This window comes from Clinocottus analis, unplaced genomic scaffold (genome assembly GCF_023055335.1).
Source record: "Clinocottus analis isolate CAN_PGR_092001 unplaced genomic scaffold, fCliAna1.0.p SCAF_14, whole genome shotgun sequence".
NCBI lineage: Eukaryota > Metazoa > Chordata > Actinopteri > Perciformes > Cottidae > Clinocottus > Clinocottus analis.
In genome coordinates this window covers 9,571,108-9,597,129 of record NW_027175865.1, presented here as the reverse complement: position 1 = coordinate 9,597,129, position 26,022 = coordinate 9,571,108, and the positions used below count along the sequence as shown (strand labels likewise).

The 26,022-nt window shown below is 44.0% G+C and overlaps 3 protein-coding genes across 4 annotated transcripts in view; all 3 read right to left on the bottom strand.

Moving 5' to 3' along the window:
• Positions 1 to 356: 356 nt before the first annotated feature.
• wasf2 (WASP family member 2) lies at positions 357 to 7,387 on the bottom strand. Its single transcript, XM_068575548.1, has 9 exons — positions 7,279 to 7,387; positions 5,714 to 5,877; positions 5,396 to 5,530; positions 5,035 to 5,188; positions 3,958 to 4,075; positions 3,638 to 3,759; positions 2,908 to 3,066; positions 2,196 to 2,650; positions 357 to 1,753 (listed from the first exon to the last, which is right to left on the bottom strand). The coding sequence occupies exons 2-9, from the start codon at positions 5,844 to 5,846 to the stop codon at positions 1,596 to 1,598; spliced, it is 1,434 nt and encodes a 477-aa protein (XP_068431649.1). The 5' UTR covers positions 5,847 to 5,877; positions 7,279 to 7,387; the 3' UTR covers positions 357 to 1,595.
• A 570-nt stretch (positions 7,388 to 7,957) lies between these two features.
• Positions 7,958 to 13,071, bottom strand: LOC137784376 (probable methyltransferase-like protein 24). Of its 2 annotated transcripts, XM_068574969.1 has the most exons (5): positions 12,535 to 13,071; positions 11,490 to 11,588; positions 10,588 to 10,721; positions 10,150 to 10,417; positions 7,958 to 9,414 (listed from the first exon to the last, which is right to left on the bottom strand). In XM_068574969.1, the coding sequence occupies exons 1-5, from the start codon at positions 12,865 to 12,867 to the stop codon at positions 9,109 to 9,111; spliced, it is 1,140 nt and encodes a 379-aa protein (XP_068431070.1). In that variant the 5' UTR covers positions 12,868 to 13,071; the 3' UTR covers positions 7,958 to 9,108. The 2 variants fall into 2 exon arrangements, with proteins under 2 accessions (XP_068431070.1, XP_068431071.1); XM_068574970.1 differs by lacking the exon at positions 11,490 to 11,588.
• A 1,361-nt stretch (positions 13,072 to 14,432) lies between these two features.
• The window catches only part of ahdc1 (AT hook, DNA binding motif, containing 1), an 18,558-nt gene continuing 6,968 nt past the window's right edge, over positions 14,433 to 26,022 (bottom strand). The window contains exons 2-6 of the mRNA XM_068576103.1: positions 22,020 to 22,182; positions 20,347 to 21,670; positions 18,507 to 20,215; positions 16,297 to 18,031; positions 14,433 to 15,708 (exon numbers count right to left, since the gene is read on the bottom strand). Coding sequence (XP_068432204.1) covers positions 16,303 to 18,031; positions 18,507 to 20,215; positions 20,347 to 21,546 — 4,638 coding nt within the window. The 5' untranslated portion in view covers positions 21,547 to 21,670; positions 22,020 to 22,182 and the 3' untranslated portion in view covers positions 14,433 to 15,708; positions 16,297 to 16,302. The remainder of the gene's footprint in view (positions 15,709 to 16,296; positions 18,032 to 18,506; positions 20,216 to 20,346; positions 21,671 to 22,019; positions 22,183 to 26,022) is intronic.

Genomic DNA, 26,022 nt, shown 5'->3' with positions numbered 1-26,022 from the left:
GGCACAGACTGCTGCTCTCTACTCCTGTATCCTAAATTATTTGGTGACTAATGCAACATTCAACATTGTTACCGTCACTCTGCATACTTTAAAACCTTCAAAGCAGTCTTGGTATGAGGATAACGTGATTATGTAAGAGGTTTTTCTCTTCTCCGACTCGATTTCTGAACCTTAATCCAATTGATTTATTTTCTCACTCCCTTCCCACACAGTTGGCACTGAGCACTGTGAAAAGGTGTCCACCACTGATATGAAGAAGATGAGTCATGGATAAAGCAAGCTGGACATTTTTTGGAAACTTTGTTATGCAACACATCCCAATAGATGCACAATCTCACAGGAAAGACATGCAATCATTGTAATTCACTCCATCTTTATTAAAATAACTATAATCATATGGATATTTAAGGCAGGAGAAGCTTTGGCAAAGCATGCTGCGTGATTGTGCTTTAACACAGGCAGATTGAAAATAAAAGGCACTTAAGAAATACGTGGTCCACACTAAACATCAGTAAGTTCCACATTTGACCCACAGCCACAGCTGATGAAGGTTTTGGAAGCTGATCAGTAGCCAATGTGGATAAGCAAAATAAACCTGCACTGACACTAAAATGCAGTATAAAAAAGGCACTTATCAGGCAGCAGGCCAAATGCTGCCCAAGTCTAAACAGAGCAGTGATTAAAGCATCAGAGCCTAGTTGATCCCCATAAAGTTTTTAAAAAAGAAGTCTGCATGAAGAAATGCATCACAGAGCTCAAAAACAACACCAAATTAATCATATTTGTGTTAAATGTCCACATATGTTCAGTATGGTGATCTCATCAAGCACCCCAGGTGTCTGCCACGAGCCAACGCTTTCCCTATCACTCTAAATAGTAAATTCATCAGTTTGCGTCTAAACTACGACCATGTTTCATTCGCAAGCGATTTGTTCCCATAACAACCACAGAAAGAAAAAAAATTCAAAAGTGAGGAAAGGAAAAGTAAATTTAAAAAATCCCTGCTTTAAAGAGATATGAAAGGATTGCATAATTATCGTTAGATATGATTCAATATGTTACATAAACTTTACACGTACTTTATCATATAATCTATGAGTGAGAATGTTTTGACGTCAACCCTTTGTGTGTTTCTACTATGTCTCTCTATTATCATTTGCCATAATATAATAAAGCAGATGAAATCAGACATTTAGCCTCCGGCAGCCGATCCTAATACACTAAGATAAAGACAGAGTTGATCCGTTTACACACAGACTCAGCAGAGAGACGTGTGTCACGTCACACAACACTCAGATCAATAACAGCGTGTGTCATTCAATGAAAGCAAATGGGGACACAACCAGGCACACTCACACCCTGTCTTTGGACTTTTGCAATGAATGGAATAATATTGGATGAATACAAAATAGTTGGTTCTAGGAATGTGATTAGTGACGGGTCACTTGCACATACAATGTGTGCATAACGCACTCAAACACTGACACGCACAGAACGAGGACCTCGGCCTCACTGGTACTTAAGAATGTGATTTGAATGGAAATACAAGGATGTTGTTTCAGGAGGAAAGATACAGAGATGGTAATAAAGGACTATCACTCGGACCACTCTTCATCGTCGAACTCAGAGGAGTCATCCTCGCTGTCGCTGCACTCTACAGCAATACGACGGGACAGGATGGCAGCCACGTCATTGCCAAAGTGATCCCTCTTCTCCTGCTCCCGCTGTGCCTCCGTTTTACGTAGGTTGAAACCTAGAAGGGCGTTAGTGAGAACAGTTGCAGTTACAGTAATATTATTCTTTGTGAATGTATGCCTCTTTCAGGACAAATTAGCTTGCTGTAAAAGCACATTTCAAGGTTTTTTTCCAACCTAAGCAGTGGTGGAAGATGTTCCCTTATATTTAGGCAAAATTAAAAACACTTTGTTAAAACCAAAGAGTATGCAATGAGAATTCTTTTTTTTTTTATCATCAACATACATAAAAGTTATCCTCTGCATTTAACCTATTATATGCCTTCTGGAGCTGTGAGCTGCTTTAAGAGCAATTTGGGGTCCAGTGTCTTATTCAAGGCACGCGTTCATGCATTCTAAACTGTCATTAGAGGTTATCAAAATCATAATCTGAAAGTGACCTCGTAACTTTGACTGTCAAATCAATCCATTCTGATTGCTCTGTTTCCTGTCGTGTCTCACCTTGTCGGATGGCCTGCAGCAGGTCATTGTGAGGGTCATCAACAGGTTCGGGTTTAGGTTTTGGAGCAGAGCTGCCACCACCGGTGGGAGGAGGGGGAGCAGAGTGGTCAAAAGATGACGGAGGTGGGCCAGGGGGAGGTGGAGGAGGAGGTGGAGGACCACCACCACCTGCAGGCATAGGTGGTGGCGGAGGAGGAAGAACAGTGGACATAGCAGGTGGAGGGGGGGGAGCTGGTGGGGAGGGATAGGCAGAGAACGGAGGCGGGGAAGGTGGGGTATCGAAGCTAGGGGGTGGTGGGGGAGCCCCAAAGCCAGAGGGTGGAGGAGGGGGAGGAGGTGCAGGGGGAGGAGAGAGGTTGGGGCGAGAGTTGGGAGGGGGAGAGGTCATGGGGGGAGCAGGGGGTGGGTGGTTTGGACTCTTTGGGGTTGGAACTCCATATCCTCCGTCATTATACCTGCAAGTGAGTTGAAGACAAGTTAACAAAATGGACACTTCATTTGCCTCCAATTTCTTTGCAGCTGCGATCTCAACAGCTCATTAAAAGAGGCTGAAAGTAAAGAGTATGTTATTACTCTATTTTGCTATTGTTGAACCCTATAATTTTAGGAGTATGTGTTTAGGACTCCAGTACAATTGTTCTAGTACATGTGTAACTGTACATTCAGCACATGTTGGCAGGATGTGTGGGCTTATATCCAAGATGCTACTTACGCCATGTCTGGAGGTGGAGGAGGCAGAAAGTCATCCATGCCATGCGGAGAGAGAGGGGAGCCGGGTTCAAAAGCGTAGGAGCCGGTACTCATCTCAAGGCCTTCAGAATTGAAGCCATCTCCTGAGCCAATACTGCCATTCAGGCCCTCAGAAGAACTCCTTAAAACAAATTTAAGACATGTCATCTCGATTCTCTGAAACTCATGTACTTTTTGTTTGTTTCTAAATATACAGCACACACAAAATGTGACGCTGAAACTTGTGGTGATTAGTTCACACAGCTATTTAAATAGCACAACGTATAGTCAGTTACACAACCGTAAGAGATTGGCTTGTCTTTAAAACAGATTGTTGTTTATGTGCTCTGTTTTTTTTTTCATTTCAACATTTTTTAAATTGTAATTAATTTGATAAAAATGTACTGACAAATAAATAACTTAGAAAAGTAAAAAAGCACAAAGGCTGTGACTCATGCATTTGTTTACTGCAATTTGCCATTGACCGCCAACTTTACACCCCACCCATTGAGAACATTTTCAGACAGGACATGCCAACCAAATCACAGTGTACAGATCGGTTGATAAGACAGGAGCGAGTGGAATTTACCATGCAAGAGTGTACTTTAACTGTGTCGACTAGGGAGAATAACTGCATTAATCAAGTAATGAGTCTTTATTAATTGCTGGACAGCATAAACTTCCTCATCACTACACAAACTCTTGCAACTTACATCAAATCATTCTTTGGCTCCACAAACTCCTCCCCCATCTTTCGGCGTTCCCATTCATCCTTCCTGGTCTTGATCTTTCGCGGATTGAGTGTCCGTTGGTTCAGATGGTCTTTCTTTTCCTTCTACTCGGAAAAAAAAGAGTGAAAAAGAGTCAGAGGGTTGGTTACAAATGCTTTTAATTGATGTGACCTATGATGTCCAGTCACGTTTGGCAAGATAAATACAAGGCAAGCTGGAAACAAACACAACAAAAACAAGATAATAAATGCTAAAAAGGCGTTGCACAACAAGTTAGATATGAGATCGTTTGTGTGTCTCACTCGGTGCTTCCGTCTCTCCTTCATGATGTCCTTGGTGTCCTGCAGCATCTTCTCCTTCCACAGTTCAAAGAAGTAGGAGGGATCAGTGTAAAACTTCAGGGCTTCCTTCCCATCATCCCTGTAAATAACAATTTTACAAACAATCACATTTGGGTCTCAGCTACACTTTGAGTTATCTTGTGTAAACAAACATAAATAACATACAGTTTCTGATAACAGATATTTAGCTTCCTTATATGGCAGTATATCAACAAGCCATAATCACACTTCCCCTTTTAAACCCAACAAAAGAAAATTCTGTAAAGATCTGTCAAAATAACCCCCATTCACATCCAAACACACTGAGTCACACAGAGAGTCTTTGTAACATAATTGTAGAAGCTTACACACTCGCTCTGCTCATCATTAATGATACTGCTTTGGTTACTGATTATAAAGACTAATCATTCTTCTGATGACATGTCATCCCTAAAGCCTAATTAATATTCAAGATCTCAAGGATGGATGTCACCTGAATTGTTACACATATTGTTTTTTTCCCCCACAGAATTTCTTCATTGCTGCTTTAATTAGTATACTTAGTAGTATACTTACAAAGATATTTGTATCTATATAAATGCAATTAAGTCTAACTGAGTTCATTGTGAATGGTTTGATTTTTGGTTACAAAAGTTGGCATCAAAACAAATCAAAAACTGACTGAACACCACACTTAAAATAAATGTATCTTTACATGTTGACACACTAATAAAGAGAACTCCATCAGCATGATGAATCTCAAGGATTATGCAAAACAGGATTACATGCCTCCCGTGAAACAGGATAGACTTAACAGCTAATTTTACATTTCCATAATATCTAGTATCATAACAAAAATTTTAAAAAATTCAGTTTTGACTAGAAACTGAATATGGCAAAAAAACAAAAACGAAATAATAGTTCACCTTTTTGAGACCCACTCCTTGATGCAAATTCATTAGAGAGGTGAATTAAATAGAATATAGTCATGACAAAAAATAAAATATAGCATGCACACATGTGTTCTTAACACATGTGTGTTAGTCTGCTGAGCCCTACCGGTATTGGCTGAGTATGTTGAGTGGTGGAGGTGGGTTACAGGTTATGTAGGTGTCCTGCACAGGCATTGGTAGAGACGGTCTGGTGAACAGCTGCTGGTCCTGGGTCAGACTGCTGCGAAAAGCCTTACGGGTAGTGATGGCCTGCAGAGAGACTGAGAGAGCAACACACAGACGAAGTGGAGAGAATGTTATTAAACATTCATTGTGCTCAAGGGAAAGAGGTTATTTTAATATGGAAGCTGTGTAATAAATGTTACACAATATGTTATATTTAGCCGTACACAAAAAAAACAACCTATTATATTGACATTATTAATGTTACACTAACAGTAGTAATAGTAGCATGTGGGAGTACTTACCCTCCTCTTCTTTGGGGTCTAGCTGGGTGACTTTAACCTGCAGACGATCCACTCGATCTCCTAGCGTATTAACTCTGTGTGCAAACGCTCCGGCCTGGACAAACAGCTCCCCGAACACATCCTCTGCATATTTGCCTACGCACATATATTATTTCGAGATTATAGTATTTGTCCCACGCATGAGCAATAAATGCATTTTCACAAATCCATTAAAATAAAACCTTTCATAAGTACACACAGGTCATGCACATTTGCTACGTGTTATGAACCATTCACATAACATTTTATGACACCTAACCACAAACAGTCCACACTCACTGAGGCTGCCGAGCTGACGGATGATGTTGGCCAGGCTGATGTTGGTGACACATTCCAGTTCACTGCGGATGTTGGAAGGGATGGTCTGGCGACACACATGCCGCGGCTCTATATTCCTCGTAATCAGAGGCATAGTGGGGTGTTGTGGGTGGAGGACCCCAACCCTGTTGAGGAAGAGGAGGGTAGTCATTTGAGGAAAAGACATACAACATAAAGGGATCAAAAGACAGCACTGAAATGTGTTTATAACTATTACATAACTGTAATACTTATAATTCCATGTATTTATTTTTTTAAATAGTCCACTGGCAAATATTCAATCAACAACCATTTTGATAATAGATTGATCACTTTAAATAATTGGTGCCTGTTGAAGAAAAAAACAGAGTTTATTTTATGAAAAATAAGACAAAAATGTTCGAAGCAATTAATTAATACATTATCAACAGATTACCTGATACTAAAATAATTGTTCCTTTCATCGCTAAATGAGTTACTTTCTCATGTGATCAAGATACGCATGTATAAATAAACCCTGAGCCAGACAGAGCAAAAGCAGAAGTAACCCAAAAGCCTTGTCCCTCAGAAAACACCCTGCATGAGAGACCAGAATTTTTATATATTTACTAACTTACTTCCAAAAAAACCTATCAAATTTTGTCTTTGCGTGAACGTTCATTTTGACCATGGAAACAGTACTACAAAAAGCATGAAATGCACTTGTGAATGCTCCATATAGTTTATTTTAATGAACAATGAGTTTTGTAGATAAAAGTTTGTCTCCGTCAGGATGCTATGATGTCCTTCTCCCCACTCTAAATTGGATAAATCAGTAAGTGTATGTGTTTGACTGACAAAGTAAACTCCCCACCATAATGAAATAACATATGAAATATGACATGACAATATGTTTAGATGACAACTCCCATAGGTGCTCAAAGATATGCAGTGACTGCAGACTCTCCCTGCTACCAAGGCAGTCTTGAGCTTACTGTAAGTACACTGCTGTGCTTCCTATTCCCCAATTCGGTTGCCTAATAACAAAAATTTCATGTGAAAGTTGGTGCTTCAAATAATGCTGAGTTCATGGAACACATTTCATTACTGGGGGGATTAAAGTCTTTTACTTGGGTTGACATGCACATGTATATGCGTACTTGGAATGAAACCGAGCATAACGTAAGTCTGTTTCATTGAAAAGTGGAACTCCTTACAGTTGTATCCAGTTGACACAACGTCACAGCCTCGTCATATGTTCGGCAGTAACGTACAGAGACCTTCTGTCAAATAGACACACTGAATGATACATGTTCCACTCATTAGTGAACCGTGTTGGATAGACTCTAAATTAAATATATGCAATGATAAGAAAGCAAAAGAGTCGGAAACGCTACACTGTCCCGTACACATTAGCTAGATAAGCTACAGTGTGACATGGGATCTCGGCCTTGTCAGAGCAGGAAGTAACTTGTCGGCGCTTTTTATATCTCGAAGAAGCAGACAAACAAAAGGATATTTACAGCTTTTACATCACGGGATAATACCGACTACGCACATGTACTTACCGTAAATGGCAACTGGAGAATCTATCTCACGTATACAGTGTGGTTGTTATCTCTTGGTCCAGATTCCCACATGAAATGTTCGGCGGTACAGTACACAGACGAGCTAAACAGATTTCTTAAGTCCCGGGATTGTGAACTTCCGATTGGTCAACCGGCTGAGTTTCTCACAGCCGATTGGCCACTGCGCCTGTCAGCTGCCTTCGGCTGAAAACAGGATGTGGAAATGTCAACGTAAATAGCGCGACACCACCCTGACTAGTGGCAAACATTTGTCCGTAATTTGCGTAACGCTGGGTGGAGGCAGCAGGACATTCCTACTCCAGCGAGTTGGAACGCGTCCGAGGAATGACTGGCATTGCGCTTCACGCATAAGAAGCTTCACTGTGGAGAAAAGCAATTATGAAGATAAATCACCGCCCTGTGAGCATTGCCTGGTTAAGAGTTAAGTGCATCCTTTACCTCATCCCATGCGAACTGGAATTACACTGGGTTTGGGAAGAGGCAAACCAGTCTCCAGTAAAGATTAAATAATGTATCCAAGTCTAGGAATGTTTGATAATTGAAAGTAATGAATCAAACCGTTTTACTGCCGACATATTAGACTTATATGTCAAGGGAATAAAGAGTTAAACCACTTTTTCAGACACTTCTTTTATTATGGTTTAATGATTAAGTGCAAATATGTTGAAAAGAAAACACAAATTCTATAATTTAACTACTACCCTTAAAATGTAATGGATACACACATACATACATTTAAGATCAGGTTATCACACAAATCACAATCGATATTCATACAGTCCCTTTATATCTTTGTTTTATTCTTTTCTAAGGCAGATAAACTACATAAAAACAGCTATATAAAGTCAAGAGCTGAAAGTGTGTACTTCCTATATGAAAGTTTGACTGTTGGCAAGTACATGGCCAATTTAGAAAGCACTTGAGATACTTAGCTTATGTAACTTCTTTTATTAAACATTAATCTAAAGTGTATCAAAAGTGAATCAAAAGAGTAGAACATTGTTTCCGGCAAATGCCACAAATTATGTTGTAGTGTACAGTATATGTGATATGTATAACTAAAAACGGAAAGACAAAATGGCAGTCAAGGGCTTCTCTATTTGTTATTTTATTGTGGTATCAATGAAAGTTTATAACAAGGGCTTCACTGTTTTCTTTTCTGTATGTTTCACGCTAATATTCTCACTATAATGTAATATTTCTCTTCAATTTAAAGAAGTATTGCACATAAAAACACTCAGGGCCTACAGAGATGTGCACAAATACATTAAATAATCTGCTAAATTGACATTCAAAGTACAGCTATATCAAATCAATGCAATATCTTACAATATATTACATTGATGAAATAACTCAACTGGAAAAAGATTTTTTTTTTTAAAATGTGTTGGTACCTGCCAGACAACTGTTTGATATGTATAACAAATTAAGACACAATTTAACAATTCCTGCACTTTACAATTATCTGCAGTTATTTATGTTCCAAATAAGATCAAATAAAAGGTGCAGATCTAATTGTTATATTGTTGCACTTTTGCTCAGTTAAAAAAAAGCCCACCTTCTGCTTCATATTTGGTCAAATTAGCCTGTTTATCACAACAATCTTTCCTCTGAGGGTGGAGTCGAGTCATGAAGGCAGATCCTTTTATCTCCACAAGAGGGCAATGTCTTGTTAAGAACTGAGTTTGCATGAAATGACTGCAGGAGGGGGGAAGCCACCAACTATTTTGAGTTTGACCTTCTCCTTCTTGTTTAAGGCCATCCACAATGTCTGGTCATGTGTGTGCACCTGTGTTCATTCATGTGTCATCAACGCCTTGTGTTGGTCCAACTGAGCATGTAAGAGCTGTGACCATTTGCTACTGTCTGTTTTAGTACACTGTGGCCCTCTCCTGCAGAGCTGTGGACCAGCTTCAGTCCAGAAGCTTGGAGACCCTGTAGGACACTGAACCAATAGCGGAGCACCTCCTCATTGGTTCCGCCCACCTCAAACCCTGCCCATTGCAGGTGGACCTGGGCAACCAGATGACGAACACGCTGCAGAGTTCCCGACTCAATCCAGTTCTGGAAAACTCGCCACTCAGCACTCAGCAAGTCAGCATACAGGAAATGAACCTAGAAAGAATAGAGAATATATATATATATGACAAGACATTCAATATTGTTCCGTAGCACAGTCAACATAATACATTGTGTTTCATAAATTATTTCCTAAATTTCCATATCAGAAAACTGTACCACTTTGCTCTTAAAATGAAAGCTAATTAAGTTTGCCATCACACTTTTTTTTTATCAGGCATCTGTTGTTTGCAAGTCAAAGGTTTGTTTACAGGAATTGTAAAAATGTTGTCCATATGCAGCACAATGTCCTGACTGTCTGCATTGTTAATAATAACATCTTGTTATGATTTTTTAATCTTGTATAAAGCCTTCCTGATATCCAAAGCCTTCCTGTTGCTTTGGAATCAACGACTTAATCAGTAAATCCAAATACTATTTCATAAATGGAAGTCTTCTACCACTTCTTGACGTCGACCCACACATACTCAAACTGTTAGTATTTGGCTCCCTCTTGTGGCTGCAGGATGGAACGGGGCCAGTGTGTGATTCACTTACTTAAATTGTTGCCATGGCAGCTAGGGATGGCGCAGAGCCCTGTTGCTATGGGAACATACCCAGAGCTTTCTGGGTATGTTAGGGTGAAAAGACTCTAAGGTATGTTTATTCTGCACTGTTTCTCCAAATGTCTGTCTGTGTGTGTGTGTGTGTGTGTGTGTGTGTGTGTGTGTGTGTGTGTGTGTGTGTGTGTGTGTGTGTGTGTGTGTGTGTCTATATGTGTATGTGTCTTACTGTGCGATGTCCCAGAGATGCCATGATATCTGCCAGTGTTTGCGAAACACTACCCAGGCTGCCTCTCGTCTTCTGCTTGCGCTTCCTTGCAGCTCGCCACTCCAGCCACATCTTGTGCTGGCTGACCACGCCTCCATCACCATGGTTGCTGGCCAAACTGTTGCCAAGGTGACCACCAGATGCACTGGAGATGCTGGGATCAAAACTGTGGACTTCACATCCCAGCCCTGACACAGTCTTTAAAAAATCTGCATCTAACCCATCCATACTAGAGAGACAACAAGGAAAAAAGGGAGAAAAAAGTGGTTTAAAGATTATTGCATGCATGATTAAACATGAATTGCACTGTTTATTCCAATTTTGCCAGCGATATGAATACAGACGCGTCACAGCACATGCACAGACACGTGGACATAATGTACAGACATATGGGCACACCTAAAAGAGTATGCAACACAAGGCATGTCTGCAGATGGAAGGAGCCAGTCCTCAGCACACAGCAGCCATGGTGAATCCTCAGGGGGCCGTGAGGCCTGAGTCCGACCCGGAGACAAAACCCTGGAGCAGTCCAGCTGGAGATGGACAGGAGAGGGTCACATGAGATGGGATGACTAGGTCTGAGAACATTCAGTCATGCAGACACAGCAAAAGAGAGGAAGTTAAAATAAAAATGGTGGTAAAATTTGTAATAATAAGTAATGCAAACTATTTTCTGATTGTGAGTGTGAGTTTCAGTTGATGATAATTATTAACATAAGTAACTTTGAGACCCATCGTAACTTCTTGCAGGTATTGAATAATTATGGAGCAAAATCAACACAATATACTTTTCTTCCCAGTTCCCCGGCACCTGGTGTTACATAAGGCTTCATTCTCGTTTGGGAGTTTCTTGTCTGGAACTGAAAGTCCTTACTGGCTTCAGATTTTTCAGACTTCTGCTGCCAGGATCCTGACAGCGCCTGACTGATCATATTACTGCTATGTTAACCCCCACGCTGGAAGTCTGCAGAAGAAGTGAACTAGTTGAAAAAGTGAAGTTTTTATTGATTAATTTTAAGGCTTGGCAACAGCTAACTCTTGGCTCATGTATCTGTAGATCCCTGTTGGCCAGAGTGTATTCTTAAGACGTTCAGGGAGGGCCCGATATATTTGACCGGTTGTTTCCAACCTTATTTCCATTTTATCAAAATGCAACATTCACGCAGTTAAAATATGCCAAGTACAGTAAATAGAAATTCGAAGTGTCCAAATTGTGTTCGGTACTTTATGGTGTTAGTGGCCTATAAGGGTCTGAGACATTGACAGCACTAATGCTTCAGGTGATGTTGTGTGTCGCCCACCTGTGGCCTGGTAATATACGTGATGATACGATTGAGTTCTGCTGTGAAGGATGGCTCGTCTGACGCCCACGGCTGAACCTGCAGTGTTCTTGGTCCCATCTCAAAAGATGCACACGATACATATCCATATATTATATATAAATATATGAGTAGGAAATACAGTGATGTGTGTGAGTGTGTCTGTCTGCTCAAGGTATGACTGCTGAGGAGGCAGGTCACAGCCTGTGACCTCAGTCCTGCTAGTAACATATTTGCCTGAGGCACTGTAACAGTCACACACACACACACGCACGGACACAACCACCCCCCCCCCCCCCCCCACCACCACCCAATTCACACTGAACCCTGCGGTCACCATGGTAACCTCAGCAGGGAGGGGAGAGGGGGATGGTTGATGATTCACAAGAATGAGTCAGAGAGTTTAGCCTTGGGCAGAAAAAGAGACAGTGAGATAAAAAAGAGAATGAAAGAGAGAGAGGGGGTGAGGAGTGTGGATAAGGAGTTTGAGGTAAAGCAAGGACATATGCTCCTACAAACAATACACACACACACATACATACACACACACACACACACACACACACACACACACACACACACACACACACACACACACACACACGCACACACACACACAAGTTGGAGCTCTCCCCAACTGAAGGGGACAGAGAGAACAGCTGTCACACCTCTCTGATCTAGAGTCAGTACCGTGTTCACCCTCTGCCCTCACCTGTTCCATCGAGCTGTGCACAAACTGACCCAGAACAGTGAATAAACATCACTTCAACAGTCTTTTTTAAATCCGTGTTCCTGAACTGAGCATGTACATTTTCCTGAATGACATTATCTGTCTCAGTGCATTTTTACTTAGCTTTAATTGGTGTGAAGGTGCGCAATATAGCATCAGATTAAGCGGGTTGTGAGTAAATTTCACATAAAATTCAATTTAGGTGAAGCCTAACATATCTATACATATGCTGTTTGTTCTGTGGCAATAGGTAATGTAAGTCAACATTTAAATACAATGTTATTTCCCGTGTTATACCTGGCGCGAGTGCATCTCGTTTTCATCCTCATATGCTCGTGCCAGCTTCCCTCTCTCCCCATCTTCCACCTCTACCTGCTGCTCCTCCTCCTTTTCCTCCTCCTCCAACCCCGGACCTCGGGACGGGGATCCCCGTTGGCGTGAGTTCCTGTCCGGCTCGATGCTGATAACGGAGAAGACCACCTCTTGCTCCACCCCCGCCCTTGCGGTTGGGGGTAACCGTGGTCCGACGACGAGGAGCTGGAGCGCGAGGAGGAACGGCGGGATTAAGAGAAGTGGTATCCCCGGGAGGGAGAGTCGACCGCGGCCCCAGCGCCGCGCACAGCTCCGCATTCCTCCTCCGTGGCGACACCGGGGCACATCTCCGGAGCGGTGCCCTGAGATTCAACTTTTTTTTTCTTCCAGTCGGGCAACAGAGGAAAGTCCCTGCTGAGAACACCTCTCCTCCTCTTTCCTCCCCGGCCTCCTTCTGCGTCATCTTCTTGTTCTTACCCCCAGGGGGAAGTTGTGATGACGAGGCACATTCCTTGTTCAAAGGCGGCCTTGTTGACACAGTGAATGCCGCCTTATTTGGCCTATAACTACCTCATTCAGTTTAAAATTAACCCAAATGTTGGTTTTAACCTTCTACTCGGCCATACATTGCAAACACGTCTCACAAGAAATGAGAGACACGAGGCTTTTCTGAGCAAAATGCTAAATTAAAACATTAGCTTCATTTAGCCAACTTTTCAATTATTCCAATTAGTAATATTACTGAAGCAGCTACCTGTAGTCGCATTTGTTACTTAGGAGATTCATGTTTTGCATAGATTACTAAGCATATGATTAGTTTACAAAATAAGACACCTGGTTAGTTATAACCCACCTGAACATTGAATTGTTAAATTGTGCTGCCTCTTGAGCAGCATGCCTGATTTTACATTGTGGTTTCTGCTTTTGCAAGTAAAAGATCTGAATATGTTTACCGCTGATGGAGAAATTACATTACAGTGTGTGTTTGTAAGTCGCTGACAGTATGGATTTTAGTTGGCTGTAATTTAGAAAATAATTTTATTTAAATTAGACGCTGCTATTGTGTATAGTAGCCCACAAAATAAAAGTATGAAAGAGAGCTGTTGCTCTGCACCTTCTTCCTCTCTGTCTCTCATGTAACGTTGTCGACAGTGTGTGTGTGTTCCCTTCCACATACAGTGGAATGTCACAGCAAACACATTTCCTCCAGCTATGTCTGAGTCTATTTAGTCAGCCTGTTGACAAACTGTACACAATATGCAGCCAGTAAACTCCCCCCATCTGCTTTCTTTCTCTCACACTCACTCTGTCTGGCGTGCGCACACACACACACACACACACACACACACACACACACACACACACAAGCTGCAGATGTATACTATTTGCTCTATTATAGCAAGTTTCCCCATAAGGGACATAAAATAAGCATGGGATGCCTTCCCATCAGCTCTCTGATACCACCAGCCTTAACGCCATTTCCTTATTTGGAAATATTTCGAAACACTACATATTTGTACATTTTGTTTCAGTGGCTTTAGGACCTATCTGACACTATTTTCTGATTTTCTCAGTCTGGTTTCTTTTATTTCCCGTCCAACACATCCTCCCCTCCCACAATCCATTCCTCTTCTCCCCTCCCTTTCACTCCCTGTCGAATTGTGTCCTTGACTGAACTCTCTTGCTCACAGTCCCAGACAGCCTGGGCAAAGCCCAATACTCAGGGAGGCTCTAAAACACACACACACACACGCACGCACACACACACACACACACACACACACACACACACACACACACACACACACACACACACACACACACACACACACACTCACACACCTCCCGCAATCTCTTAAAGAAGCAGTATGCTATAGACAAGATTACCAATGGCAAGAACAGAATGTGTATTTAAATATTTTGCACCTCAGATACGTACATGATATGTAACAGACAGATATACACTTTTTTTCATCACAAAAACCACCAAACAACACAAGACCACAGAAAAAAGAAGGGAGAGAGTGAAAGAAAGAATGAGACCCCGCCAAGACTTTGGTGTCTGGGGAGCTTCACTCCTTTTGACCCCACAGGCACACACACACAAACGCTCACACAAACATAAATGCACACATACACACAAGTACATGCATTACTGCAGTCACACAAACACACCCTCCTCTGTCTCACATTCGCACACAGATAACAAGAGTCTCTTTGGGGCCTTGTGTGATTTCGATGTCTCTTTCCCTTGTAGTTAAAACATTAAAACACAGGATGTTGGGTCTCCATGCTGCAGTCCGCTCTCCCCCCAGAGCAGAGAAACCATGGCAGAACGGTGAGGAGAGCATGTTGATGACGGACCCTCAAAATGAAGAGGGGGCTTCTGGCTTGGAGCTGGAGTCATATGTACAGATGCTGGTATTTCAAGAGCAGAAACTGGTTCAGTCCACTTTTCTCTTATGAGACACAATACAAGGAGTGCACAGAGCGGGACACTTGCTAGGCTCATGTTATTTAAAAAGTTGATTTGGGCTCAGATGCGGTTCACGTTTGGGCACAAGACAGAAATGCAGGGTCAGTGACGGTTGAGTGCAGAACAGAGTTGCTGGTTTAGCAGAGGAGCGGAGGTTAAGAGCGAAAACATGAAAGAAACAGAAAGAGAAAGACAGTTGTGTGATCGTCCATATTGCAGATGTACAGAACAGGACCAGAAAGGTTTGGCGAGATACAGACTTCTGGGAAACGGAGTCCTCTATGTATCACAGCAGGACTTGAAGCGGCGAGGAATTAGGTTGATCTCTGTCCATCAGCATCTGGTATTCATCTGTCAGCTACTTGGCTATTCCCTTTTTCCAGCAGAGAGTGTGAGTGTTCACATGTATGATTTTATGTGCCCATGTATAGGTAGTGTATTAATCTGCACATGCGTGTCAGTGTTTGTGTGTGTCAGTTTCTGTGTGCGTGTGTGTGCATGCTTGGGTGTTTAAATTGCAGTTGATATTGATTGTCAATGCTGGAGAATTAAAGCTTTACTGTCCCAAAGCTGGCAGCTAAATTCTCACCCTTCATTTCACAAACTCTACACAAAGAAGTCTCCTTAACAAAAAAGAAGGAAAAAAAAGTTTGCAAATCTGTAAAAGCTTGTATTGAGTGCACCTGAAAGAAAAACAGAGGGAGAGAGAAAGAGGTGAAGAGAGATTGCTTAATATAAGACTATGATACCTTTGCAATTATACGTGACTGTAAGTGAAGCCAATCGTTTGCGTTGGTGCTAAAAGTAACCGAGGCACTGTGGTGGCTCTACTTTTATTGATGTATATATTTGTACTACAACTTAAGAGTTCACGGTCACTTGAATATGGATTGAGACACGCAATACCATAAAACACATCCACCTCTATCTTCCATTAAATTAACACCCGTTTTCCAACCTGGACCGAAAGACTACCTAGTGTACCTAGAGACTTGCAAAAGCTATTAAGAAATGTTATTAAACCAGACCTGTCTATACACCAATTATATCAGGTGGTATTGTAAAATGTCAACAAATGGATTATTGCATCTGTAAAGTATTTTCTCTACTTATCTTTAATATAAACATTAAATAACTCTTTTCAAAACAAAAGCATGGTCTCATCAGTAATTAGACACTACTCTGGACATTTCTATAAAAACTCTTACTCATGATTAGTTAGGTAGTTCTAGGACGGCCTCATTGTGTGTGTGAAAGTTAAATAAACTCACCTCCTGTTACAGGCTGGTGACGCTGAAGTTGTCATCATTGGCTGTGTCCAGGAGCTGGCACAGCACCCCACCTCCCTGAGCCGCTTGGGAGGGGTAGCGGTGTCCAATGCCCTGGTAGGATTGGTGGGACAAGGAGTAGCCACCACTGTCCTCCTGATGGGGCGAGGAGTCCAGGGGTGGTTTGGGGTATGGGGAGTGAGGCAAGGGGCCCTGGCGGTGGCCTGTGCTCATATTGTGGGGCGTCAGCTCCCGTTTGTGGGGGGGCAAGGTCGAGGGAGGGCTGCATTCCTCATAAAGCACAGGTGTTGAATGGGAGTGGAGGCTGGTACTGGGGTTGGAGTGTGTGTGGGTGGCTAGGTGAGAATTGGTGTTGGTGTGTGTATTGTGGTGGGGTTGATTGTTGGTGTGGGGGTTTGAGTGGGAGAGGGGGTTACTCTGGAGCAGTGAGGTGGGATGGGTGTTGGTGTGCGGCTGTGTGTTGTGATGGTGTGGTTCATGGAGGGTCGGTATCATGTGAGTGTGTGTATTTGCATTTGGGCTAGCGAGCGTATTTCCGTGCGTATTTCCATGAGGACTTGTGTGCGGGTTACTGTGTGTGTGCACGGCGGAATTTGAGTGTGTGCTGTGCGTGTGTGGGCTGGGGCTGCCGCTGTGCGATGTCTGTCCATACCAATAAGGGGAGCTGCAGTAGCTGGGAGAGTCATACTGTGAGAACTGTGGGTCTTTTGGAGGCGGGCGATGTGAGGGACTCAGTGCTGTGGCGCAGTGGGGTGTTATCCGTGGTGAGGGAGAGCAGGAGGGGGAGAATGTCCTGGAGGGGATAGGGTGGTAAGACTGGGGTGGAGGAGGAGTGGGCTTGGGAGGGTAAGGGGGAGATGAGACACTTGGTGAGAGGGAGGAGGAGGATTCTCCAGGGTATAAGGCTGGATATCGCTCCTCAGAGGAAGGTGTGGAGGGGTGGGCAGAATAAGGGGAAGGGTACTCACAGGGGTCCTGGAGGTAGCTTGAAGGTGGTGCAGGATTAGGCGTGGCCAGGGGAGAGAGGCTACTACTGTCTCCACTGTAATAGTCCAGCCCCTCCTGGAACAGCCCAGACCCCTCTGGACCTCCAGCAGTCACTGCTCCAGATGAAGAGGCAGCCTTGCCCCTGCCTTTGGCCCCTGAAGGTCGCTCTCTCTGGCATGGAGACAAACCTCCTCTGCCTCCTCTAGACCCTCTGCCCCGTCCACCAACCCCTCCCCGCTTAGGTCCAGGAGTAGGCGTTGGGGAGGGACTGGATGGGGAATCCGAGTGTAAAGCAGAACCTCCTTCTTTTTCGACTTGTGGGTCAGTCCGTTTCCTTCGACCCCGACCGGGTTTGCTGGTACCCCCACCCTGGAATAGGACGTTCTGGCTCCAGTTATACGAGGGCCCAGAAGCACTTTCATGCCAATCCATCATCAGCTTCTCCAGGCTGGACAAACTTGATTGACCCCCATCTCCACTAACAGAAGCAGCTTCATTCAATTTGTACGTGCCACATGTGGAGCTAGGTCCACTACCAGTGGCTGCAGAGCCGAGATGTGAGGAGTCAGAGGAGGATTCTGATAGACTTTCAGGAAAAGGTTGACGCTTGGCCTTCTGGGGGGTGTAGTTTGAGATATCCAAGATGTCTTTGGACTCACTGGAGCCATACTCACTGTAGCCGTGATACTGAGGCCCAAAGCCGTCTGTTGACCAGCCACCGTAACCTTGTCTGAAAAATAAATATAAATATAGCAACACAAATTATGAAATGCACTTAAGGAAAATGTGTGCACTTATGTGTGCAGATATTTTAACTTCCAGTGCTCTATGTTCCAGTTCCAGCAATCAGTGAAAGTAACCTGAAAAGGAAACTGTTGATGTATGTTGTAATTATAGATTACTAGCTGAATAAACACAGTGCACATTTTAGTCCCGAGTCCACTCAGGTATTGACTGTTAATTAGCACAAGATGTGCTGGAATGAAACATTTACATTAAGTCATTCACATCTCTTTGATCCTGCTGTGGCTGGACTTTAGTTTGTGAAACAATTATAATAATGTAACAGTGAGAAAACATGTAATGTCTTATTCATTAAAACATACCAAGTCAGAATATGTGTGAAAAGGCCACTTAGAAATGTCTTGAACACATTGTATGACTTTTTTTGCTTATTTTGTCATGACAGGACCCAAGTGATTTACCTGTAGCTCCACTGGTTATTGTTGTACTGTTTGTAACCTTCTGGAGAGGAGCTGAAGGGGCTACTTTTGGCCACAGACATGTATCCTCCTCCTGGTGATGTGGGTCCTGTTGACTCTCCCCGCAACATGGAGGAATGACCTGCTACAGGATATCCACAAAAGCCTCGCCTGGCTGCTGCCTGGTAACTAGAATAACCCATTTGACCAACAGTGGTGGTCTTGCCACTGCTGTGTCCAGATCCATATGCAAAGCTACAATCTGAGGATCTCTGTGGCACTGCGGGAGAAGAGGAGGAGTAGCCAGATGAGTATTGGCCAAAAGAGGCAGGATGGGGGGAGCTAGGAGAGTGTGAGAGAGACGGAGGAGTGGATTTGGGATAGATAGAAGTGGTGGGAGATGTTTGGGCCAGGCTGCTATAGCTGTACGGAGGCCTGGCTGAGGAGCAATGTGTCTGGGATAAGCCCTCCACCCCAGAACTTGCACCCTTAGAGCTCCACTTGGGGAACGCAGGGGACCAGCTGTGACCAGCAGCTGGACTGGATGGCTCAAAACCAGGGGTGGAGGACGCTTTTCGGTGGTCTGACTGCGAGGAGGAGATGTCCAACAGGTCTGATGAATCATCTGAGTCGAGGAGTGACCGGAAATATCCAGCAAACAGGCTTTGTGAGTCCTCCCCAGCCGGCCCAACCCCTCTGCTTCCTCCTGGACTGCTGTAAGCACCTCCCCTTCCAACCTCACAGGAGGAAAAGCCTCCCCTTGGAGATCCACAGAGCTGATATCCACCCAAACCTTTCTCCTTGTCTAAACCGCCCTCACCCCAGCCACCTGCCCCATTGGGCCAGTCCTGCCCCATGGACATACCCATTCCTTTAGATGCACCATTTTTTCTCATACGTCTCTTCTTGGCTACTTTCTCTCCCCCAGACTCAGTCCCTACGATTCCCCCTCCCCTACCACCTGCACCCTTTCCCCTTTTCCTAGGTAATCCATGCTCAGACATGGGGCTCGGTTTCTGATTCTTGCCAATGGATTCAAAGAAGTCACTGAATGTGCTCTTATTGCGCTCACTGCCCCCAACCCCCCCTGCTCCTGCTCCACCTCTTCCACTGCCGCCTCCTCTGCCCCCTCGAGGGCGTCTATACCCAGTGAGCCGGTGGAGCAGGTTGGATATTCCAGGATTTTCCAAGGGGGTATGAAAGCTTTCAGGCTCACTGGGTGTCCAGCAGCGCGGGGGAGAGCAGCGGCCAGTGGCAGGAGGCTGGCGGTTTAAAAAGGCCAATTTGGACAGAACATCACCATATTCTGTTTTTACATCATTAGTATCGTTAACATACGATGGATAAGGGGAAGGGAGTTTAGCCCGCCGACGCCTCTGGGGCTTCTTGGGCTGGTCTCCATTACCACCAGCATTCCCGGGATTTGGAAGCTCCCCTGGTATTCCTGGCAGAGCCTGTTTAGGTGGTCGTCCCCGCCTGCGTTTGAGAATAACCGGTAGTTCTCCAGGAGGGAACATCACCATAACACTCTTTCCATTGTTCTTCATTCGAAGAAGTGCTGTTGGCTCTCGAACTACATCTGAGCCTTCCAGACCGCCATCATTGCCTTTTTCTGTCCCTGTAAAAGTCTCCAAATTGGAAATCTTGTAGCTTTTCTGTCTGCGGCTCAGGTTGACAGGTATGCGAGCCACCTTGACAACAATCTTTCTCACCTGTGAAGCAGAAACCAGCATGAGGCATATGCAATTGTAGATTATATTAACATCTATGTCATACACGGAATGAAACTGTGTGTTATGTCAAGAGAATAACTACAATGATATGTAACCATAAATCAACTTACACCTACAAAACGTCCACGTCTCCGGTTTTTGGGGGGGGATGCCCCCTCTGCAACGGGCTCCGGCTTCACAGTTAGAGGTGCAGCGATGGTGGGTGTGTTTGCTAATGGTAGATGAGGGGTAGTAGCACAATGAGCCATGGACCGGGCTGCCTGACGCTGTTTCACACTTTTAGGAGCGGCTTTATGGACAGGTTTTGGTGCAGGCCTAGACCTGGATTTAGGTCCAGGTTTATGGCCAAGTCTGGGCCCAGGTTTAGGTATAGCTTTAGGTACAGGCTTGGGTACAGTTAGAGCAAGAGCAATCTCTGTAGGGCAGGGAGCCATGGGGAGAACAGCCTCCACAGAGGGATGCTCTTCTTTCTCTCCAACAGCAACCTCCTCCTCTTTAACCCTCCAGATCTTCTCCTCCAATACTTCATCTTCCTCCTCTACTCCCCTCTCTCGTCCTGCTCTCTTCTCCCCATCCTCTAAGCTTCGGCGTAGGCGGGAGGATTTGCGCAGGTGACAGGGAAAGCGGGGACGTCCAGAGCTGCGGAGTGCATATTTTTTCTCTGCCTCCACAGGAAGAGCAGCAGATCCTGTGTTTGGGTTTGGACCAATAGGGGCGGGACAAAAGGTTGAGGGGTTATTGGTCTCTGCAGTGAGAACTGGGGCAGCCCGCTGATTGGTGGCGGCAGGATGATTGCCAAGTTCCAAAGACAGGGGTTGAGGTGAGGTTGTGTGTTTGGCCTCTGGTGTGATAGTCCTGGAGTGTTCCGGTCCTACAGAACCCATAGGTGGGTTGATTTCCATGTGTCCACAATTATCCATGTGTGCATTCGAAACAGCCTGTATGTGCACATCTGGGTCAATGTGCGTTTGCATGTCCCTAATTGTCTCTGCAAATGTGTGTGTCTCAGCGGTAGTGTGAGTCTCCGTCTGCCTGCGGGGGCAGGTGCTGTGCCCCAGCCTTCTATGTTGATGGAGGCCGTTCGCCACGGCTGAAGGAGAGGAGGGAAAGAGGTTGGAGGTCACTGGTGCCAATCCATTTTTAGAGAGATCCTGGGGCCCCTCCTGGAGCCCAAGTTCCCTGGTCCAGAGCTCAGGCCCTGCCAGCCCCTCCAGCTCCACCACACAGGCTTTTTCCTCTGCTTGAGTCCCACCACAGCCTACTGGAGCCCCAGTTTGGCCTGAATGTAGGTGCGCTGACAAGCTACTCATTCAGTGGACAGTCTTGCTGGTGATGAGTGAGTGAAGAGGGATCTTTTATTATGTCTGAAAATTAGGGTTCTCTTCTTTGTCAGTGTAGCGTTGTCTTCCTCTAACAGCAGGAAAGTGCAGTGACCTGGGGACAGAAATATACACAATATTAAAAATATATATATATATATTAAAAACAATTATCATCAACTGGATAGGAAGTACATAAACATGTTACCATTTCCTGGTTGCATTTAATACATTTCATCTAAACTCCTTGCTGCTAAATATATTGGTCATCAAATATTATACAAATAAAAATCAAACATTTGCAGCACAGATAAAATTGTGGCTGTGTGATTTTTTTTGGCAGTGGTCCATACAGCTAATTTGTAACGCACTCTATTCTATTAACTGTGCCACCCACACAGGAGCATTACAACATTAGATTACATTTACCATTTATAACCCCATGCTCAATTGGTTGCTTTTACCGTATGGTTGTGGCGCTGATTCTGATTTTGATTCTGAGTTGAGCCTCACTCTGTCTGCCTGACTGGCTCTGTTCTGCAGGGGATCATTGGGTCATCAATACTGCAGTGGAGTGCTCACATACTTCTCTCTCACCCCTCTGCTCCTGTCTTTTGCCCATGGTTGCTAGAGTGAGAGACAAGACAGACAGAGGAAGGCATAGTTTGTTGAAAAAGTGGGAGAAATGGTGAGCGGGGGGAAAAAGTGTGGAGTGAGGAGGAGGGTGGAGCAGAAAGAAAAAGAGAATAAGAGATTAGTACATGATGTCACAGCATGCATCATCAGACCAGACTATAATCAGTATTTTGGTGAGGGCTGCACCATCTCACAGCAGAGGCTTTTATTTTGGAGGATGACTTGCAATACACCTTTTTTTTTCTTTTCTTTTTTACCGTAATTGTGGTTAGTAATTCATTTCCACGTCTTCCAGCAGACTAAAGGTACACATTTAAACCAGTGCCACTTTTAATGTGCTCTATAACAAACACTGACAATCATCACTACATGATGAAGACCATGCTCACAGAGTCATGGATTGTGTGTGCGACTGAGTGAGTTGTGGCGCTTTCTTTTTTTTAATCTCACCATATTTGTCTGAGTAGATGTACACGTTGTAAAACTCCACAAATTATAATAAGCAGTTGAGTAGTAGTGAAAAGCACACATACTCACACAGCGAGCCACATTTTGCCAAAACTATTGAAATACATTACAAAGCACAATACTTCAAGGGTGCAACAAGAATGTGTGAATAATCACAGCCACCAGGGGGAAGCAGAGAGGTGATGACTAGAGGTGTTGAGAGGATGGAGAGATGAAGGTGACAGAAAGACAGGAACTATAGAGGGATTATGGAAACCCAGAGCAGAGGGGAAATGGAACTACAGATTGCCAGAACACACACAAGTCTTACGAAATCTGCTATCAGACTCACACATGACTGCATGCATGCACACATTCAAACACAAACACAAGTATGCGTGGCACACGAGCACGCATATCCACGCACGGCTGCCTCCAACAGTGTACCACACTCTACACATACAAAGCAATCTTGTCCATCCTCGCTCTCCAGCATATGGTTCTGATCAGGAGGGAGGGAGAGGGACAGAGAAAGAAAGAGGGGGACAAAGAGGGGAGGAGGTTAGAGACACTAATAAGTGCAAGAATGGGTGAGAAAGTATGAAAGAGGGCAAGAGACAGAGGAAGAGCAGAAAGGGGGAAGACACGATTGAGACATATAAAGGATGGTAAGTTGGGCAGAGACAGATTTCAGAAAAACAAAAGGAGGTAGAAAAAGTTGAAGGAGGCAAGTGGAAAAAAACAGAAGAGGAAGAGAAGGAGGAGTAAGATAGTTTTGCTGGAGCAGAGTTTAGGGCTGCACACATGGAGCAGACCAACCTCAACATCCTGCTGCTCTGAGGAATGATACAACCAGGACAAACACACATGGAGATAAATGCACACACAACACACACTTTCTTTAACCCCTTCACCCACTCCCCCTCATGCCCACTGCTGTCTCCCTAACTCTCTTCTCTCCTGTTCTCACTTTCTCTCTCGTCTAATTAACAGCATTCCTTAATTAAGGCTCCATCTGACCGGTGTATGAGAGGGAGACGAACACATTCTTTAATTAAACATTGCTGCAGTGCACATGTGCTTACACATACAGTACATGCACGCCCTGTCACTCACAGACACACAAAGACACATGCAAATTTGCCCCCACAGCTTCATCCTCCCACACGCTCACACATCGATTTGCACATAAAGACATAATACATGCCACACACACACACACACACACACACACACACACACACACACACAAACACACACACACACACACACACACACACGTGTACAATTACATACAAAACAAAGACACACATGCAAATATCTTTCTACTGTGCTCGGCGGGGGGCATTCTGAGCTTCGATACGAGCCAATCAAACGCTCCCCCGATGATTCATTGTTTAAGAGAACACTCCTGGCATCCATCAACTGCCATTCCAACATGTTCAACCTCATACGTAGCAAATGCGTTTTGGTGCATTTTACTGTGAATGGCTCAGTGGCGTAGCATTGTCTCTGGGAGAGCAGTCGATGTGTGCGCTGCTCCCACATGATGATCTGTTGAATCTGTTTCACAAAGAACAGCTTTCCTATGATTATTGTTTGAACATTTTTAAACTTGTGTATTTCTTATCTGCACGTCAAAGTTTTTGGTGCTATTATGCACCACAGAGTGTGCACATACACTCATGCCAGTGGGAAATCAGAGATGGGAACTTGTCATTTTCCAGTTTGGGCAGTTGCCCTGTTGTGCATACTCTGAGAGGAACAATCATTCTGTACATGGTAGCTGAACAGCATATCTATTCTCTCCCCATCTATCTCACTGCCACAAAGGCTTGCAGACTCACAGGGCTGCCAGCAGCAACCCTCAATGAGGAACTAGACCCTGTGTGTATAAGTGTGAGAGAGTGTGTGTGTGTGTGTGTGTGTGTGTGTACGTGTGTGTCTGCGTGTGAGTGTGTGCGCGTGTAATTGTGAGTGCTGAGAGAGAGAGAGAGAGAGAGTGAGAGAGAGAGAGATAGATTGTGTGAGAGAGAGAGACAGAGAGAGAGAGTGAGAGCGAGAGAGAGAATGTGTATGTGCTCGCACACATGTGTGTCTCTGCGAGTGCACGTGTATGAGTGTGTCTTCCTGGGTGTGTTTGTAAAAGCACTCACCGAGCTCTAACGGGTGTGCAGTTGTTGCTAAGAGACAGGCAGCAGCACCGAAACAAGCATGGGGGGGGGGGGTGAGGGAGGGGGACATGGAGAGGAGGGAGAAAGAGAGAGAGGTGGTGAGGGGAGGAGGGGGGAGCTCCACAGAGAGGTTTAGACAGATAAGAAGAAGAGGGGATAAAACAGTGCGATGGAGAAAGTGTATGTGAGGCCAAGAGAAGGGGGGGGGGGTCCACAGAGACTGAGTGACACTGTGCAGAAACTAGCATTCGCCTCTCAACCTGCAGCCCCGACAGTCTCAAATATAACACAACAACTTTTTCTTCCAAAAGAAAATCAATAAGAGGAAATTTAAATAAATAACTAAACAAAACTGTTTGACAACTTGATGACAAACAGTTCTCAAGTCATCCATGAGGGCTTTTCAGTGGGAACAAGTGTGATGTGTAGTCTTCCAGGTGATAAACATCTGTCTGTCTTTTTCCTTGAAACATTACACATCACATGACACAGCATGTGAACTGTATACTCACTGTGTGAATAAAACCAAAACCAAATACTTAACCGTGAATTCAAGGCCTCTTTGTTTCCACGTATATTGCTTGAATATATGTAAAAAAATTAAAATAAAAAATAAAGACGAGGAAATAAAAACGTAAATGTATATAACTGCATATTAATGTGATTTGTTTGAAGATATAAAACACTTTATTTATCTCCAGCAGCATTACAGAACATAAGTATAAACTTAATTCAAGATGAGCACAAACTGTGTTGTACCTTGACATCACTGTTGAATTCAAGACCAAGACCGGAGCAGTTTCTGAAATTTGAAAAGCGTTTTCCTTTCTTTATGCTTCTTTTCTAAGTGCAGATAAAAGTTTGACGTGGCCACAGCTGTGTCAATCAGTGTTACATTGCAGAATTTACATACTGCTGTGTATTTCATTTTAGATGCTGTTTTTTATGTGAGTGTGAAGGACGGCAGGGAGCGGTGACAGCCAATAATAGTAACAAATATTTCAAATGAATCAAGATATTGGTTGCATTTGAAGCGGGAAATTTTACAACCAATCACAGTAATGATAGCAAATAAATCAGTCAATGCACCGGCAGCTTAGTGATGTTGAGAGTTGTGGTGATGACTGGTTGAGAAATACAATTCAGAGCTCTCTTTGTCTCTTTGACATTCAAAAAGTCACGATCTTGAGTATAACATTATCGTAAACTG